Source organism: Ovis canadensis, chromosome 2 (assembly GCF_042477335.2).
Source record: "Ovis canadensis isolate MfBH-ARS-UI-01 breed Bighorn chromosome 2, ARS-UI_OviCan_v2, whole genome shotgun sequence".
NCBI lineage: Eukaryota > Metazoa > Chordata > Mammalia > Artiodactyla > Bovidae > Ovis > Ovis canadensis.
In genome coordinates, this window is record NC_091246.1 from 207,169,606 (window position 1) to 207,187,644 (window position 18,039).

An 18,039-nucleotide genomic window follows, 5' to 3' on the forward strand; every position below is an offset into this window, starting at 1 on the left:
GTGCGGTATCAATCCTGAGTATGAAGGTCGGCGCCTAGATGGTTTCACCATGGCGGCAAAAAAACGCGTGTGCAACAAAATGGCTCTTACTAAGGGCACAGCATTCTCCTTCAGTTCTTTTTCTCCTCCAAGTCTCTTGGGAACTAACAACCATTTGTGACGGCATTGGCAGACTTTCAATAGTAAGCTCCAGTTGAGGGGTGAGGGGTAATAAGCTAGCCGTAAAAACGTGCTGAAGGCTCAAACTCACTATATGAATGGACCTGTAAATAGAGAAAGTCATGCTGAATGTTAACTGGAGATGCATCTGAGAAGAAAAAAGAAAATCAGGATCACCTTGTTCATCGTTATCAAGTGCCTTTACTTGAGTCTTAAATGAGTAATAACTTCCCTTTCAGTGAACAATTTGCTCCACTTATACCCCCTAAATAACAAAGGATGTTCATTCCTCCTGTACAACATCTTCCAAGCCTACAGGACAAAATCTTATCTGAATGGACCCTGGTGAGCTGAAAGCTGGCAAAGCTTCAGGAGGACCCTGGTTTAGCCTCACTCTCCTCCATGAGCTCCTTCCGGGCATGCATCCTCACTAGCATTCTGAACCCTTTCTCATTTGCAGATCATGACAAACTGATCATCCCAGGGTTTCCTGACTTGTCTCTTAATTTCACAAACACCTTGTTACCAGATTTCTATGATAACTCAACTTTAACATAGTATTAGTATTATATATAAGAGATCATTTTAAGAAACCTAGCTTAAGTTTACTTTCCAAAATAACTAATACTGGGAAATGTCGCTCCTTTATTACTTAACAGTGAGATCCCAACTTCTTTCCTTCTAGTCAATATTATCATTTCAGGCAACAGAGAGAATTTTTTAAGTCTTTCAGCTTCTAATAAAGAAGACACATAAGTGATTTGTAAGTGTCAAGAGTCCTCCAATATATTTTATTAAAAAAACTTGTCACATGACTTCAGTATGAAAGAAAGGAAAAATATTTTCACTGAATTATCAACCTCACAGATCTTTTTTGTTAATATCAAAAGCACTAGTTTGCAACATGAACTAATGGAAAATTGTTAAATTCACCTAAAATAATCACTTCTTTTTTTGATTTAAATAAGCCCTTTTAAAACCTTGACTATTTAACTGCTATTTACTTAGGGGAGGGGAGACATGGAGAAGGTGACTGATGAAAAAAAAACAGTATTTTTTTTTTTTTATTGTACAACAAAAATTCCCTCCAAGGCAAAAAGACATTATGCCAAGTTCCACCCAGAATTAATGTTTAGGTTTAAATTATAAAGCCCAGAAAAAATGGAACCACTAATAGACCCTTAAAGCTCGTGGCATTCGTCAATGATGTTAGGTTATGTAAATGTTAAAACTGAAAAACCTTTTGCTGACAAAAAGTATTTTAATGAAAGCACTATTAACTAGACTCTCTAAACTGAAATTTTTTTAAAAAGGAAAAAAAAAAAAGCTTTTTGAGCTGTATGACATAAATTCTAGTCTGAAAGGGATTATGCTTTGGACAGTTCTGGGATTATGAGACCTCCACCAGGAAGGGTTTACTGCCTATCTTATTCCTTTCATTTTGTTACTCTCAGAAAGGTTTTTAAAGATCGAACCCAAGAAAACTCTTAGCTACAAACCAAAGAAATAGTCTCCTCTAACTCTGTCAACTGAGTCCAACCTTGGGCTCCAGCCGCTCTGATGGCCAACCTCATTTGTGGTTTTAGTATCCACACAACGACAGGGGTTAACTCCCCTGTTTGGGCTAACTCCACTGTCATCACCCAAGTTTCCAAGCACACACAATTCTATGAACAGAGTAAGAAATACAGCCTACAGTGAAAGAACAGTAGCCACCGATTTCAGCGGCTGCCAGTCAGCTCATTCCAAGTTGCTGAAAGCGATGCCCTGGGGAATGAGGGCTCAGCAGTGTGAAGGATTATCAATGCAATGGTTCCAAAGACTGCAGACAGCAGCCCACGCCTATGCATCTCAGAGGACAGTCTATGTCACCTATGTGAATATCAGGCGATATGTCGTGTGGAAACTCGGGGTCTCCCCCACAATGCCACGTATGCCAAGAAAAAATAAGGGTGTTCATTATTCATCTTCAACTCTCTCCCCCCATCTTGGCTGTTCTTCCATCAGCCCGAGGAGGAAGAACAGCAGGCCCAGGGACCACACCTAACCCTTACTTTGCAGGGCTTTGTAACAAGAGAAACATTCATTACTGTTTACTTCCATTTACACAGGTGAAAGAAAGAGAGGGAGAGAGAAAGAGAGAAGGCAGTTACTCCTTCAGGTAGAATATAAGAAATTGTGATTCCCCATCTTCAACTGTATATGAAGACAAACCAATTAGCACTTTCCATGTCTCCTGAGCAACTACACCCAGGAGCTTCTTTCGGAACTTCCCAGGGCATAGGGAGAACCAGTCTCTCCCCAAAACCGAATTTAGCTAGTAAACACAGCAAAGTAAGTGAAAAGCACTTCAGTTTTTCTGCATCTTCTCCAAGACTAAAAATTGGTACATTGTGTGACAGGTCCACCTCATTTTTCTTAATGATGTTTTTATTATTCTTTCACTCAATTAAAGCAGAAATGGGTATTGCATCTTCTGACTGTATAATTGTTATTGTAATCTGTTTTCGATCACTGCTTGGGAAATGGGTCCAAAACAACATAAACTCTCCACTGCCTCAGAAGGCAAGTCATTTTCTTTTACTACGACACTTAAAGAGACATTTATCATGCTGCTCTGTTAGCATCTCTGGGTTATGAATTTAAAAAGTTCTTGTTCTGTTAACCAAAAATAATAATAATAATAATATTTTGAAAACATTGCTACTTTAAGAGTTTTGATATGAATGTATTTTCCTAGGAAGCAATCAGTTTTTCCTTTTCATATATGCATATATAAATAACTGGAACAAGCACAACCAAAATAAACAATTTTAATACGGGGGAATAATCAGGAAATTTGAAAATCAATCTTATCCAGTTATGAAAGAACAGATATACTTGCTTTCTAGACAAACTGTTTTTAAGAAGTAAAAAATAATTTTAAAAGAAATAAGATATCTATGCTTAATATTATGAAATTAAAATTGTTTCTATGAAAGATGCAAATCACCTCTGTCAGATCTTAGTGCTCTGAAAAACAATTTCTCTAACCAGAGTGTCTATTAATTTTGTTCGTATCTGCGGAAGTCTTCAGTAAAACAAAGAAAGTCACTGAGCTACTGGGCACATTTCAATAACCATGCAACCATCAGTAAGCACCAAAAAGTTACTCTGTTGTGAACATATACAGTAGCTTGCAGCATTTCTCCTTAACTTTTTAAAAATCTTTTTTGTTACGTTATGCTATAGTTTAACAGCCCACTGTGCTAAGACAGAACTTCATTCCAGTGATAAAGCAACTAGTTAAGGGTAGAAACTAATCTGTCTTCCATACTAGCAAGTAGTAATAATACTGAGAGCAATCAAAATTGAACTATACATCCCCCAGACAGTTTTATTATCCTAATGTGTCCTAAACACATATAAAGAATATTTCTAGTACAATATAAGACTGTCATAATTTGCTCATAACTTTACTGCAAGGTTCAAATTCTGGAAACTTCTATTAAGGATTTTTTTTCCATTTTAAGCATTTGTCAACTAATAGCTATCATATTCACTAGCTTATTTTTAATATTTTTAAAGATATACACATTAAGAATGGAAAAAATATAACCAAAAACCTAATCATAATTATATATCTACAGCACATTTACTCCATATTAAGTCATTTTTGGCTGGTTAATTAAAAATCTGAAATAATTAAAAACTCTGCAAATGAGAAGCAAAAGACAAGCTGCAGAAACAATTTCTGATGTAGCCTTTCACTGCCTCTTGGTTATATTGATTTTTACCACAATTTTTAAATCATTTGCTATCAAACAGCAAAATAACTGTGTCAATTGAAAACAAAAAATATTACATGTATAGATGGAGTCCCATGATTTTGAAAACTCCATGATAGAGCATTTTTACATAAATACTTTGTAATATAAAGTCCTTGTGGGGCTTGTTTCATGTAAAAGAAGAAAATAAATGTTTGGTTGATCACTGAATTCAGAAATATAGAAAATAACACACTATAGAGGCCACAACTCTACTTTTTTGGAAATGTGTGAATCCTTAACTGGCTTTTGTTTTAACTCATACTTCAATTCCACTCAGGGCGGTCTACTTTGACTTTAAAGCATCTATCACATTACCCGTAAGTAGTAGGATAATGAATCCTTTGTATTAAAAAATCCATTTTTAACACACAGACATTTCCAAACCTCTACTCCACTTTAAAATAAAAGGAATCCACGGCTCTCCATATTGACATCCTAAATTAATGCTGGAGAGCAGCGGTGATTAGAAGTGAGAAAGCTCCAATACAATCAAAGTCAGCAGAAGGGAATCATTCATTTTTAAGTCATTATAAAGAAAACAAAAGGCAAACTCTCCTCTTCATTTCTGAGCTAAACATAAAGGTCTCCTACTTGAAACCATTTTCAGTTCCTTCTCTCTTTTCTTTTCTTTTCTTTTCTCTCTTTCTCTCTCCCCACCCTCCTTCCTTTCTTTCTTTCCTTTTTTCCAAAAAATGAGTTAAAATGTATGGGTTAGATCCAACATTTCACTGCTGTTCTTATTCTTGGGGAGTTGGGGGGAGGGGGATCTTACTGCCAAAGCTTCAGAAAAGAGAGTTTGGGCTGCTAATTTTCCGTTCACAAAATCTAAATTCCTGTTATGCATCTCACACAACTCATGAAATAATATGAAACAGTATTATATCACTGCAAATTGAGACATTTTTATCAAAATAAAGAGTGATGATGCCAACATTTCATTTGTCATTTCCCACTTGTCACTTTTCACTGACAAACTGTTACACATACAACTTTTGTCAAATGCTCCATCCTTAAATATGTTCCAAAATGCCATTGTATCTCAGCATTCATGTAAGGAAGATAGTAAAACTACTATGTGACCACACATAAGTTATGCAAGTTTTTTTAAAAGCCTACTTATTAGATAAAAGTATAAATAACTTTTTATTTATTTACATGCTATGTAAGATAAATGTTGGCTTCCTGAAATAAAGCAAATTATGTACATACATTTTGCACGTATATGTATGGCTGAGTCCCTTTACTGTTCACCTGAAACTATCGCAACATTGTTAATCGGCTACACTCCAATACAAAATAAAAAGTTAAATTAAAAAACTATGTACAAATTTTTTTTGCATCTAATATGAGATTACTAGTTATAAGAAACTTTAATGATGATAAATTGTCATTTTTATCTCAATAGAAACTTAAAAATCCTTAAAAGACCAAAGAAAATAATACAATTTGAAATTCATCTAACTCTGTCAATTTGTGTTTTTTTACATATCATATTAACTGTCTCTGCACTAAATCATAAAAAAGGGAAAAAAAAGAGTTTTAATTTATCAAAGTAGTACCACCAAGTTTGACTGCTTACCAGATTTGCCTTGTCAGATACACCAAATAATTATTATGTCTTGCCTGGAATAAAACTGATTTCCACATTTTAAAAATAACTCAAAATTAATTTTCTTAGATGTTTAATAAATTATAATTAGTCTGTTTCCTTCCCTACAGATAGGTAGGTAAAATATATACATACATTCATAGAAGGAGTGAAGAAGTAACATAGGATATGTAGTATGTACAGACTGATACTCTTAGTCACAACCCCCTGGAAAAAGAGGATATTACCTATTGTCCGCAGGGGTTAAAAAACAGATGCCTTAAGGGATATCTATGTAGTTTCAATACACACACATACACATATTTTGTTCAGATGATCTTGAATATATAATGGTCAGTGGGTTTCTACTAATGGAATATAAGGCTTCCAAAACTACTCGAAACATCAAATTATGCTCAGGACTTTGAGGGGCGGATACCCTATGTTCTGTTTAATGTGTATGTTTCATTGCATATATATTTTTTTTAACCAAGTATATCTTTATTTTAATAACAGGCCAAGGACAGAAAACACTTTAGAGAGGGCTATTTTTCTACCTCAGCAAAAGTACAGAGGACATACAAGACTGTTGGATGACCCCAAAGCCTAAGTTCATTCTATTTAGAACAACTTAAACCCTTAAAAAAAAAAAAGGAATAGAAGAGGGAAATACAATCTTCTCACTTTTAAAGTAATAACATGAGTCTTCCTCACAAGCATAATGGTGTTGTACATCCTTAGTTACAATGAATTTAATGAGTTTTCTCCATTTTGCCTATGTTGACAATGTTTCAAATTTCTAAGTATTTTATACATGTCTATAAGTCGGTATCTATACTCTTTCATATCTGCACTCCTTTCAAAATGTAAAATGTCTCTCTATAAGTGCTCCTATGGTGACTACACCTGACCTGAAGTGCATTTCTTTTAATCGAAAAGGAAATGTTCCACATGCAGATAATTAACACTGTAGACAGTGTTCAGCTCTAAATGAGGCCCTGCCCCACAATCATGATCACATTTGCTTCCCAATTTGAGTACATCAGCATGTATTGCATAATGATATTTTTCCCCTTCCAACAAGACAGTTGTGTTCTTAAAAAGGCTGACCGGTAGCAAGAAGAAAAGGTCTACTTGGGGTCCAAGAGTTTTAACTTCAATAGACAATTCTTCACCAAAATTAAATGGTTGTTTTAAAAACTAATTTTTCCCCAAAAAAGCTAATTATTTTTTCAAAAAAAAAAAAAGGCAAGATATTCCTAGTGTTTAAACATTTTCCCTTGAACTCTAGAACATTTAACACCAAAACAAAACAAAAAAATCATCAAAACTCAAAGGAAAATGGAAAATATCAAAAAGATTTCTGATGTTTAATGCCTCCTATCAGCAAATACACCATCTGGTATACTCAAGCGCTGTTCATTCAGTTTAAATAAAGCTGTCTGAAAGTTCTTCTTTAAGCCAAACATTAAAAAATGAAAATGCTTGTGTTAACAATGAATGAAGCACAATAATTTATTGCTATTAAGGCACAACTGGCCAGCGCCTTTCAGCAGTCCAGGAGGAAAGCAGAATGCCTTGCTTCCTCGGGAAACTTGATTGGCATCACTTTCATTTTATGCTGTAGGTTGCGTGGCTGAAGCATTGCATACAGCTGAACATTTTAGGTACTTATGCTAATGGTGGTTAAAAGGATCATCTGATTCTTATATTCATCATCCTTAATAATCTTTTATTTTTCTAAATCTTCAAATAGATCTGTAAGTTTTAATCAACAATTTCACGAATATAAATTTCCCCACCATTAATCACTCTTTTTCAAAATCCTTATGGAGTGAATTACTAGCTGAGAGGGGACGCCAATTCTAGTAAGTGAATGTTACCCAGCAGGGATATAAAGCTGTCAACACCGTGGTGCTCTTGCTTGCTCTAAACTCTCTCCCAGCCTTCATATGTTTTTTAAAGAGATATTAGCCTTTTTTTTCCTAAGGACCTTCTATAAAAGCTGACTGTCATATATATCTGAGCACTTATATTTTATTACATACACACTTTAAAACATACTGCTTAGATAAGAGCAAATATAGCCTAGAAAGTGTTAGAAATACAAAGCAAAATTGATCTACTTTCTAATAATCTTCTAAAGCTAACCATACTGTAAACAACACACTTCTAAGTCCCTTATTAAAACAGAATCCTGTGATAGTGTTTCTACCACCTCATCCAGTCAAATCCAGACACTAAAATAATCTCTCTTTTGAAAAAAAAAAAATTTAGTTCTCATCAAAAAATACAGCAAACTCTCTCTCCCTCTAGAAAAGTAGTGACAGTAACAGAATTTATTATGGCAACCAACGCATTCAGAAACAGTTATTTACCTATTTATCAGAAGCAGTAAGATAAACTGCCATTTTATTGAGAAGCCAATTAACTTAATGGTTTCCCCTATTTTTAGGGGGAGACTATTTAAGAAAGAGAATCACTAAACATTACTAACACATTTTCCCAAATTTTGAGCTCTGTTTTATTATTATTATTAATTATTACAGCCATCTTTACAACATTGACAAGACTGCAGTATATCTGAAAATGGTAATAAATGATGCAGAGCTATAAATATTTTTGTAGTTGTCTAGGGTTATTATATTGCTTCATAAAGAAAATTTAAACAAGAAGAGGTAGGATAATAGAAATATAATCTACTTTACATATACTCTTGTTCCCCCAATCATTTCAATTATAAAAGAACCACTAAATAGAAATATTATCTTAAATATTTTTAAAATTTAGAATGTGCATTTTTAAAAACACTTTGCTTTTCTCCAATCTATATACATGATTAAAAGTTATAATGAAGTAAAATTATGTATCTTAATGTACATTTGGAAACTATCAATATATAAACTTAAACCCACAAAATAATCATTAACATTCAATAAGAAAACTTTGCACTATTGAAATGTTATGTTCTAAGTTGTTATATTTTAAAACTTCCTAAACGAAAAATTTTCCAATCTATTATGTTCTACAGAGTAAAATCGTAAAAAAATCTTTAAAAATCCACTCTATGTAAACTATTTTATCCACTTTACTATTACATATCATAAATGGTACTTATTGAGACAAAATGGTGTCATTTTTATTTTCAATTTGGGAAGCAGCAGAGACCTTTGATATTGCTGAATTAAGTTAAAGCTCAGAAAAAGTGACTAAACCAGCTAATTGAAACAAATTTTTTACTTCTCACCAAGGCTTCATATTTGTCTGTATCAAATTTGTAGTAAGTGGTCAAATGTGAATAATCACCTCCAAAAATATGAAAAATAACCGCTATTTTACACTGAAGGCATCCCTGGTCAACAAAATCAAGTAGTTTCTTTCACAGTTCAGTAAGATATAGGAAGGAAAGAAAAACTTGCTTTAGGAAGGTACAATTGTTAATCATTACATTCTAAAATGTTTAGAGACTTCTTTCAATTTAATGAGTTTAAAAAGAAACCAAAATTTCAGTCCAGGCTTTTTGGGGTGTTTTTTTCCTTATGCATAAGGCCACTTTGAGAACACATCCTCTCCAAGGATTTCCAAAAGTTTTTCAACCCAACATCACTAGCACTTATCATGTCATCTCACCTTTGGTCCCACCATATTCACTATATATTTTTCTTTCTTGTATGCATATACTAAAAAATGGTATCAAAAGTCCGAAGTTATTCTTTCAGTCTCAAGACAGCACATTAATAAACACTATTTCTAAAAAGTGAGTCACAAAACTATGAAGTTTTCTTTTGCTTCAAGTCCCTAAAATGAAAGGTACGTAAGCCCACAATCTATAGCCAAAAAAGCTTTAAAAATTGAGCAAATGAGTACTTTGCAAGGGAGATGATTAATATAAGGAACTAAGGCAAAGCATCCTGAATGTCTACAATGAAGAAATAGTAATAATAAAATAAGTAAAACCAAAAGCCTGTTCTTTCATAAACTGTCCATTGTTTATAAAATTTCTTCAAAAGGGACTGGATATTTCAAATTAAGTCTTTACTTGGAAATACAATGGCTGTTTAGAGCAGGAGAACTTATCACTTACTTTCCCTAGGGTTTTGTTTCATTTCAGGCAGGCTAATGTAAAAGTAACACTAAATAGGCTAATACTGAAAATATTAGGGGGAAAAAACTTTAAGAAGCAAAAAAATTTTTAATTAGTAATTTATGTCAAACACAAAAAAACTGCATGTCATGTAGAACTGTGTATTTATATGTATAAAACAACTAGGGAAATGTCCTATAAACCTCAAAATATTTTAATAGTGTTTAAATTTCTTTCATATCTTTACTTCATAAAATTACTTTCCCTAACCACTTTAAAAGAAAGTGGTTGTTTAAGTAGTAAACACTGCAAAAGATTTTAAGTAACATTAAATTCTTGGAAAGAAAAACAGCATGTAGCCAATAAGATCACTATACCATTTTTACCTGTTGTCCTATATCATTCCGTAACAAAGTTACAAATGCATATAACTTTAAACTTTATTTTTTTTAAACGGTAGCATTAAAGTCTCTAAGGGCCTGACAGATTCGCAGGGATTCTTTATTTCCCACTTGAAATAAAGTGGCTGGAAATACTCCCAGGTGTTAATCATTTGTGTCTAAGTACTGTCCTAACTAATAAAGTAATATCAACACCCTTGCTCCTGGTCTAACCTGAGCATTCAAGATTAATCCATAAAAGCGATCGCACCTAAACTCCATCCCTACAACAGACACTCTTGAGGCAAAGCAAAAGAGTTAGATCACTAAAAAGCTCTCTAGGAAAATCTAGAAACAGTTAGCTGGCTGTGACATAAACCTGCCAACACCTCAGCACATAGTGGCAAAGTGCCCAAAAAATGCCACCCTCCGGGTAAACCACTTTCTTGTTTTAACTCGAGATGAAGCTACCAGTTGCAGAATAGAGGCGACGGGGGCATTATTTGGCAACCTGGAACTCACTTCCTGTAACCCTACACCGCGACAGCGCCTAATCAACCTGAACCCTGACACCCGGGCCTTGATCGCCCCGGCCGCGGGCTGCGCGCGCCTCCCCGCTCCGGGCTGTTACCTCCCACGGCCTTGGCCACGGCGCCGTTGGGCCTCCCGCGGGCTCCCATGGGGCTGCCGTTCTGCTCCAGCCGGGCCACCTTCGCCGGGGGAGGACCCTTGACGTCGGGACTGCCGCTCCGCCGGTCGGGGCTGTCCCGCAGACACGGGCTCTCGCTCCGCCGCTCCATGCTGCTCCGACTTGGAGACAAAGTTCCCACCGGCAGGTCGCAATAAAACGCGCAGGGACCTAGGGAGGGGGCGGGGGGGAAAGGGGAGGGAAAGAAAAAAAAGAGGGAAAACCGCTCACACACGTGATAGACGTTTAGGCCAGTGGGGCAGCGCGCCGCACCAAAGCCACCCAAACTTCCTCCCACGCTGCCGGAGGGTCCCGAACCTCGGTTGGCCGGGGAAACCGGACCCAACCTGACACTGGGTGGCCCACAGCAAACTCAGAACTTGGGGTGCCGCGACCCTGCTGCTCCCCAGAAGTTAGCTCTCGGTCACGAAGTCCGGCCCCTCGCCCAGGGCCGCCCAGAAGTGATCCATTCATTGGGACAGGGTTGGCCTGACCCGTTCTCGGGTGCGACGGCCTTGCTGTCGGGGGGAGGAGGGGTCAGGGTTGCGGAAGAAATGAACTTCATAAAAAGACATCGCACACACTCAAGGAGGGGTGGGAGTGCACACAAGTCCATAAGAAAACAAATTAACCACACGGTGAAGGCGCTCTGAATCGCCCGGCAGTAGGCAAAGGCCTGGCAAAAAGACCCTTGAATCCCTGCTGTTTATCTTTCCCGAGCACGTCTTGGGACACACATACACACTTTGTACAAAATCAACCCTAATTCCACATTAATAAGCATTCCAAAACACTTGGAGATATTGATCAGAGTAATCTTCTGAATAACCTTCACCTCAAGGGCGGGGGCTACAATCGTTATTATTTTGGAACGTTATCTTCATCCGATCCTGAGTTTTGTTTTCAAAAGCTCTTCAGGATAAAATACAAAAGCAAAAAGCAGTTGAATTATTAGGTGCGGGAGGGAGCAGCCTTCATCAACCCCAATTTTTAAATTTCCCAAAGTTTTTTTCTGGGTCGCTTGGCTGGCAGCGCGCTCCTCACAGAGCCCGCAGATCTCCGCACCCCTGGATTTTTGAGAGGGTGGAGACGCAGGAGGAAACACCTGATGAAAAGACACTCACATTGTCATTGACTTCCCGGAGAAGCTGGAACCCGGCGCAACAAAGTGCGCTGGGAATCCTCGCGGGCGCTCAGGTTGTGGGAGAAGCCGCGTCGCCACGGCTCGAGCAGACAAGGTGGGGGTGGCAAAGGGGAGGTGAGAGGAGGGATGCGAGAGATGCAGAGGCTGAGCTCGAGCGCTGAGGGCGAAGGCTGCGCCCGCACTCCCTCCGCTGCGCTGTCCGAGAGAGCGGGAGCCGCGGAGAGGGAACCTAGCCGGACCCGGGGCTTCCCCGGACTCCCGAGCTTGGCGCGGGCGCCTTCGCCCTGAGTACTTACTGCTCACAGTCTGTCTGTAACTTGGCTGGCTGGGGCTCTGTCCATGGAGCAAAAGTAGAGAATCCAGGGTGGAAAGTTTCTGGTGATATGCTTTGCAGTGTTCTCCTAGTCTTCCTTTCTCTTTACTCTTTTCCCTTTCCTCTTTCCCAGGTCCAAACGTTTAAGGTCCTGGGTCAGGGTGTCTTCTTAGTGCGGCGATGATGGTTGTTATGATGATGATGGGGGGGAGGGGGGGCGTTGGGTGGGGGGAAGAGGGAGGAGGAGTAGAGGGAAAGGAGGGCTCCTCTAAAGGGGCACCCGAGCGAGCGCGGGAGGAGGCGACGGAGGAGGGGAGAAGAGAGAAGGAGGCTGAAAAAGCCTTTTCACACCTTCGGGAAGGAGACCCTTTCTGGAGAGAAAAGGCTGAGAACTGGGAGGCGGCGGAGGCGGGTCGGGGCTGCAGCTTCGCGGGGCCGCTAGCTCGCGAGGAGGCGCGGCCGAAGAAGCCGTAGGGCCGGTGCCACTGGGAATCGAGAAGGCGCAGGGACCTGGGACCGCGCGCGGGAGCAAAAGCGGCGGCCGCCGCAGCTGTCACCTCCAGCCTCTCCCCTCTCGGCCGACGCCGCCGCCAGCAGCCGGAGCCGGACTCACTGACGAGCCGCAGAGGGAGACACAGTGAGAGGGAGATGATTATTAGTTGCGTTGAGTCATCAGGCAAAGTGAGTCCTTTTGGGTTGTCCTCGGTTTCCGATTTCTCCCCCTCCCCCTTTCCGTCCCCAGATCTAGCGCCTTCAAAATAATAATTTGGGGTGGGGGTAGGGGAAGTCTCTGGGTTATTTCGGGATGGGGGTTGGGGGGGAGAGATCTAAACCCGAGCCAGACTGGTCCAACGCATTGAAGGAGAGTGGGGGGCGGGGAGGAGGGCCGGGGAGGTTGCGGGGGGAGGGGGGCCCCGCCTGGCAGGAAATTAAACATCAATCAATCAATCGCTGTGAGCCAGGCGACCCAACAGCAGCGGGGCTGCAGAGGAGGCAGAGGGACTGAAGAGGGGCGGGTGGAGAGCTGGGAGGAGGGAGAAGAAGGAAGAGAGAGAGTCGGCGGTGGGAGAGCCGTGTGGCGAGGACCGCGCGCGCGCGCGCGAGACGGCGGAGGACCGATGGCAGGGAACCGAGTGCCGCGCGAGGCGGTGGCCGCGGCTGGTGGGTGGGTGCGCCCGGGTGAAGGCGGGCGCTGCGGCCCGGGGTCTCTTCCTCCTCCTCCTCGTGGCGGGTCCAGGGCGCGGCCGCCTCGCCCAGCCCAGAGGCGCACTAGTCCCGGCGCGGAGGCTGCGGCGGCGACGAGACTGGCGCTGGTTGCCTGGTCTCCCGGCGAAGGCACAGACCCACGCGCAGGAGGCAACCGCGGCTGCCTCAGCTCCGGGTTCTACTAACTACGCGGAGTACTTTCGACTTTGGAGATAGGAGGGCTATCGCCTCCCCCACCCACCGCCTCCGCCCACCACCCACCGCCTCCGCCCCTCCGAACAACTTTTCCCGGTGCCTGCGAGCTCCCCCTCCGCGCGGAGCCAGCCGTCCGGGCCCGCCGCGCGGCCGCACGCCCGGGGAAGGCCGCCTCTCGCTCAGAGCTGGCACGGCCGTGGGTCCAGAACAATAGCCCGGGTGTCCCGAATGGCAGGCGCACCGGCATTGCCCGCCGGGTTGCGGGTGGCACAGGGAAGAGGGGTGCGCGGGGCGGGGGTCATCCCTGGATGACGTCCCTGGACCGCTCGCAGCGCCGGCGACATTTCGAGCAGCACAGCCCGGGCCGCCTGCAGGCCGTGACGCGGTGGCAGCGAGGGCAGTGGGGCTGCCAGTCTTCTGGCTGCTGGGCTGGGACTCCTGGGACCCCAAGCCTCTCGGGCCCTAGGCTGTGAGCGCAGCCCTAGAGCTGTGCGGCGAGGACCTGGCCTCCGCACCCCGGGGGAGGCCGTGTGGGAGCGTCCCCAGCAGGTCTCGCGAAAGCATAACTGAGCCACAAACTTTTGCGGACTCCCGCGGCCGCAGTCGCCCGTAGCCCGGCTCTGGCCGCGGTGTTCATTTAAGGTGGCGCCGGCACTGGCTGAGCAGGCCGGTGTCTGGCCGCGCTTTTGTCCCTAAGATCACTCTTGGACGCGGAACCTCCTTAAAGAAAGCACGTGGGCAGAAGCCGCGGCCCCCGCGAGACACTGGGGGCGCCTGCTTACACTCGCGCTCCCGACCTGCGGCGGGAAAATGTGGACGCGTCCCCTCCCGTCTCGAGGCCAGAGAAACCTCCTGAGGTGGCGGTACCTCTTCTCCTCCCGCACACCTCGGTTCTCCTTCCTAACCCCGGGGACCCCAAGATCTCCCCGCCACATCTCGTCGCCTAAGTCACCGGTCCGCCTTAAGAAGCGCTGACTCTACGGCGGCGCCAGAGGGCCAAACTATTTTCGATTTCGGGAAACGCGCTCGGGGGGCTGTTAATGGAAATTTTGGTCCGGTGTACCCGCAGCGGGAAGCCGCTTCAACCTCGGGTACCAGAGCCAGGTCGCCGTCCACTCGCCGCACCCAACCGGCGCTAGTGTGCACCTAGCCTCCCCTCAAAAACAGGGAACGGGAAGGTGGGAGAGACTGTAAAAGAAAAGGTCCCAGAAGTGAAACCTGCCCCCGGCCTAAGTCTCAGAGCCCAGAATCCGGAGGACCCCGCACCCAGTCGCCGCCCACCGAGTTCCAAAGGAGCCCGAGGCGACCCCGGAGACGGTCGGAGCCGGGCGAAGAAAGGAAGCGAGATGGACAGTAAACCTTTGGGGGGGCACCGGGAGTTTTAGGCTGCGTTTTCTTTCCCCGGTTTCCTACCCCCTCCAAACCTCATCCCCCTCCCACCTCCCTAAAAGAAAGGGTTCGAGAAAACGCAGTTTGGAACAAAGTGCTCAAGCAAACCAACTCGTGGTGGTAGGTTTGGGGCTGCAAAGAGACAAAACTGTAAGTTCGATCGACAAACTTTTTTAAAAATCTGTACTATCAAGTCAGAATGGGAAGGGGGTGTTTCAAAAACCAGCTACTACCACTGTCAAAGTTTAAGCCCGTTTTCAAAATGGGGAAAGGCGCATTTCTTATTAATACCTTAACAACGATAATAATGCTGTTCTTTCCTTACCTTGATGTTGAACTGCAGAATCCTCCGGATCAATGTCCAGGAACTTAGAAGAATTGGTGATATTAGGACTTCAGTACTTCTGGAAAAAAATGCAAATCGTTTAGCCTGGATCTTTCCTGTCTGATTCGTCACTATTATTATATCTGATGATGCGAATGGTTGGAGCGATTCAATCTTAAGTCATTAATGAGCTATTTTATAAACACCACTGTCCGAAGATCTTCATTTACATTTTGCGAAGAATCACTTCGCACAGGCTTCTGTCAACAGCATGATTATGGGGACTTCAGTTACACTCTTATGAACAACACAGCTGTATTGTTAATCGGTTAATATTTTATAAAGTGTAAATATTTTATTATGTTTTGAAAGGAACTATTGATTCTAAATTATTAAACCCCTGAGAAGGGCGATTTAAATAAAGTTTACAATTAAGTACAATTAAATGTACATTGTGGCTAGTTTTTTTTTCAGATTCTACACTCTTTTAAAGTCATTGATTTTCTCTTTGTTGGCGTTTACTCGACCTTTTTTAATGAAGGAAGTGATCATTTTGGGCAAAAGAACTAAAAAAATTTTAATTGCATTTAACATAGAAGGAAATGTCAAATACTATGAGTTATAACCAGAAATGTATTTTGAATGCTTGGAGATGGGTGTTTAGATTTTACAAATTTCTTTCAATTTAAAAGGGAAGAATTTTAGGGAATTTTGTGATATATGCCCAGAATGGGTACCCCCCCTTGAGTTTTGTCCCTAATAAAGGCCTTTTCTGTTTCAAATTACATGAGCTTTTTACTGCACAACTTTTGTATTGACTTTATTTCAACTGAAGTAAGCGATTATTTCCAGCATGTTTAATTTTGACAATAAGAAATTTTAAATAACGTTTTTACCTTTTGCTAGGATATTCTACTTTTAAAACAGTAAATAAATTAATGATGATTCAAAAGTTTTGTTTGGTTTTGTTTTCTATTCCTCAAGTGGTTTATTTCCAGTTTCAAAACAAAATCACACTTAAGAAAATAATTGGTTTTGATTACTTTAAAAAAAATAATTTGATCCCAAATGCATTTTTGCGCATTACAGGATGGCTCGCTCCAGTGCTCAAAGCATAAAGTTCACATTGAGGGACATTTTTATCCCTCAGATTGCTTCTCACTGACGTTTTCGTAGGGAATCTACTCAGACATTTCCCCCTCTTCCTCCCCCACTCCCAATTTTTTTCATATGTCATCTAGCCAAAGGTCGTCTGTCTTTCATAATCACACTGAGATTTGTTATTTTAAAAATCAACGGGTCTTTATACGCTGGACTTCAGTATGTATGTTTTTTCTCATTTCCATGTTCTCCCTCTCCCTCTCTATCTTTTGCCAGGCCTTTCTTCTCCTTTCTTTTATGGCCTGCACTTTCAATTACAACAGTTCGTGATTTCTTGATTTCCGAGGGTTCTGCTGTGCTAGCTCTCCGCTCTGGCCAACCTTCCTTCCCTAGTGCCCGCGCGGGAATGACTAGGCCCGACTGCCCGAGCGCAGGGTGCCGGTGCCGGGCGTGGGATTCTGGCTCCCGGTCGGGCGCCGTGGCCCCCACCATCATCCAGCATCCATCACCACGCTCCCAGGATTTCAGGTCCGGTCACCCTAGCAAAGAGGCCCTTCCCCGCGGTGCGCCACATCTTAGAGAACAAGGGAAAATTGTGCCGCGTTCCCCTTCCACTCCCGAAAGCACAGAGGGGAAATTCTATGGAAATGGCCATCGTCAACTGCCTTCGACGGTTCCTAGGAACCCACGCGGGCCTGCCTCTCCCCCACCCCCACCCCCTTCCAGCCCGGGGCTTGCTCTGCTGGGGGCGAGAGGAGGCGGGAGGGAATCGTTCCTTTCACTTGAAGCCCACACCAGCTCTAAAGCCAGTTTCCGTCGCGGACTGTCCGAGGAGAGTTGGGCGACCAACATTTTCTCAGACTGCATTAACTGCGCGGGGCTGGGACTGGAAACTGCATGCGCCGAGGGGATAAGGGCCCCTGGGGCCAGAAAGCTCCACAGGGAACGCGCCTAGAAGGATCGATCGACCAGGGTGGGCTCCTGCCCTTTTCTAGGCTGCCCCCAAGGCGTCTGGGGACTGGCCGGAGCGCAGGGGCGGGGGACACTTACTTCGTTATCCGCACGCCTTGCTTGTTGGCATCAGAGCCGGACAAATCCCAAACCCGCGCCAGGCAAAGATAAATCCCTCCTGGCTCCCGCAGCGGCTCCAGGGGCCTGGGAGGGGCGGAGCGGTGAGGCGGACGTCGGGCCGCCCAAGGCAGGGGCAGTGGACGTGTGCTCCTAGCTTCACCTGAACAAGCCCCTGAGGCCTAGACGGCTGATGGGGGAAAGTTGGTGGGCGACCAGCGCGCGTTAGACGGTGAGCGGCGGGACACCCAAGATGCCAGAGGGTCGGGGCGGACAGTGGGAGGGGAGGGTTCCGAGGAATAAACAGTGCAGAGGTCCCGAGGGCGGGAGGGGACTCGCGAAGCTTGGAACTGCTTCGGGAGAAGACGCGGAACTTTCGGCTCCGGGGTCGCAGATGGAACGGAGGGGAGAGGGCGCCGGGAGGGTGGGGGTGGGAGCGCCGACTGCCCTAAGCAAGGAAAACTAGAAGACAGGTTTCGAAGCTAAGGAGAGTTGGTTCGGTGTGCTTTGGCTGCGGCCGCGGGCCGGGAAGCCGGGGAGGGCGGAAGGCCTGCGGGCACCGAGCGCTCACTGCTCAGGCGACAAAGGAC

General features: G+C 43.3%; 1 protein-coding gene across 2 annotated transcripts in view; it reads right to left on the bottom strand.

Annotated features, from left to right (window-relative positions):
* Positions 1–15,359, bottom strand: part of SATB2 (SATB homeobox 2) — a 200,715-nt gene extending 185,356 nt beyond the window's left edge. Inside the window, exons 1-2 of one of the 2 annotated variants that reach the window (XM_069574480.1) lie at positions 15,281–15,359; positions 10,652–10,879 (exon numbers count right to left, since the gene is read on the bottom strand). In XM_069574480.1, coding sequence (XP_069430581.1) covers positions 10,652–10,820 — 169 coding nt within the window. In that variant the 5' untranslated portion in view covers positions 10,821–10,879; positions 15,281–15,359. Of the gene's footprint in view, positions 1–10,651; positions 10,880–12,148; positions 13,561–15,280 lie in introns of those variants that run through there. The other variant, XM_069574479.1, reaches the window with a different exon arrangement.
* Positions 15,360–18,039: the final 2,680 nt, after the last annotated feature.